Source organism: Emiliania huxleyi, assembly GCF_000372725.1.
Source record: "Emiliania huxleyi CCMP1516 unplaced genomic scaffold EMIHUscaffold_10230, whole genome shotgun sequence".
Classification (NCBI taxonomy): Eukaryota; Haptophyta; order Isochrysidales; family Noelaerhabdaceae; genus Emiliania; species Emiliania huxleyi.
In genome coordinates, this window is record NW_005202284.1 from 1 (window position 1) to 1,118 (window position 1,118).

The window sequence follows — 1,118 nt, forward strand, 5'->3', positions numbered from 1 at the left end:
GGAGCCGGCCGGTGCGCGCCCGACCCACGCCCCCTCTCGCACCCCTCCGACCCCCCCTGCGCGGCGCACCCGTCCGCTGTGCGCCGGCTCGAGCGCCTATTGCCAAATCGCGACGTTTGAGCGCAGCGCACGCATCCTCTGGGCGCCTGAGCGCGGCGGAATCTTGCCAGAATGTGGCCGCAGGAAGAGCCTCCGGCGGGCCTCCGGCGGACGCCTGGCGGCGTGGCGCTGCGCGCCGGCCTGCGGCCCAAAGCCCGAACGAGCGGTCAAGTTAACTTGACGCGCCGAATCCCTTGGTTGGCCCTCGCAGCTGTGATACAAAAGTGGGGACGCGCCTGGCGGCGCGCCCCCAAAAAGAATTTCTGCGGTGCAAGAAATCGCGTGCCCAGGTTCGAGCTACATTTAAATAGAAGTCGCAGGAGTGCGAGGTACACTGCACTCCAAGTGCTCCAAGAGTTACGAGTGATCGCGGCTCTTTCACTTTCAGCCATCCGCGTCCTCCTCACACCTGCCGGCCTGCGGCGGCGGCACTAGCTGGTGCCGCATGAAGCGCGAGTAGGCCGAGCCCGCGTCGGCCGAGAGTTCCGCGTGCGTCCCGCTCTCGACGGCGACGCCTCCGCTCAGGACGAGGATCCGGGTGGCGCGCACGACGGTGGAGAGGCGGTGGGCGATGACGACGGTGGCGCGCCCCTCCATGAGGGCCTCGAGCGACGCCTGCACGACCGCCTCGTTGGTCGAGTCGAGCGCCGAGGTGGCCTCGTCGAGCAGCAGCAGCCGCGGCTCCTTGCTGATGGCGCGCGCGATGGCGACCCGCTGCTTCTGCCCCCCGCTGATGCGCACGCCCTTCTCGCCCGGCCGAGTCGCGTACCCCTCCGGCAGGCTGCGGATAAACGCGTCTGCGTTTGCCCGCTCGGCGGCGGCGATCGCCGCCTCGTCCGACGCGCCGGGCCGGCCGTACTTGATGTTCTCCATGAGCGAGCAGTCAAAGAGGATGGGCTCCTGCTCGACGAAGCCGATCTGGCGCCGCAGCCAGCGCAGCTCGAGGGCGCGGAAGTCGGTGCCGTCGAGGAGCAGCGCGCCCTGCTGCGGGTCGTAGAAGCGCTCGATCAGCCGCCCCA

The 1,118-nt window shown here is 69.6% G+C and overlaps 1 protein-coding gene across 1 annotated transcript; it reads right to left on the reverse strand.

The window, feature by feature from the left end:
* Positions 1-483: 483 nt before the first annotated feature.
* Positions 484-1,113, reverse strand: EMIHUDRAFT_78863 (hypothetical protein; the record flags this gene model as incomplete). The annotated part of the gene is made up of 1 exon (XM_005793173.1): positions 484-1,113. A coding segment is annotated over one exon (630 nt), but the record flags the coding sequence as incomplete, so codon positions are not given.
* Between the last annotated feature and the right edge of the window lie 5 nt (positions 1,114-1,118).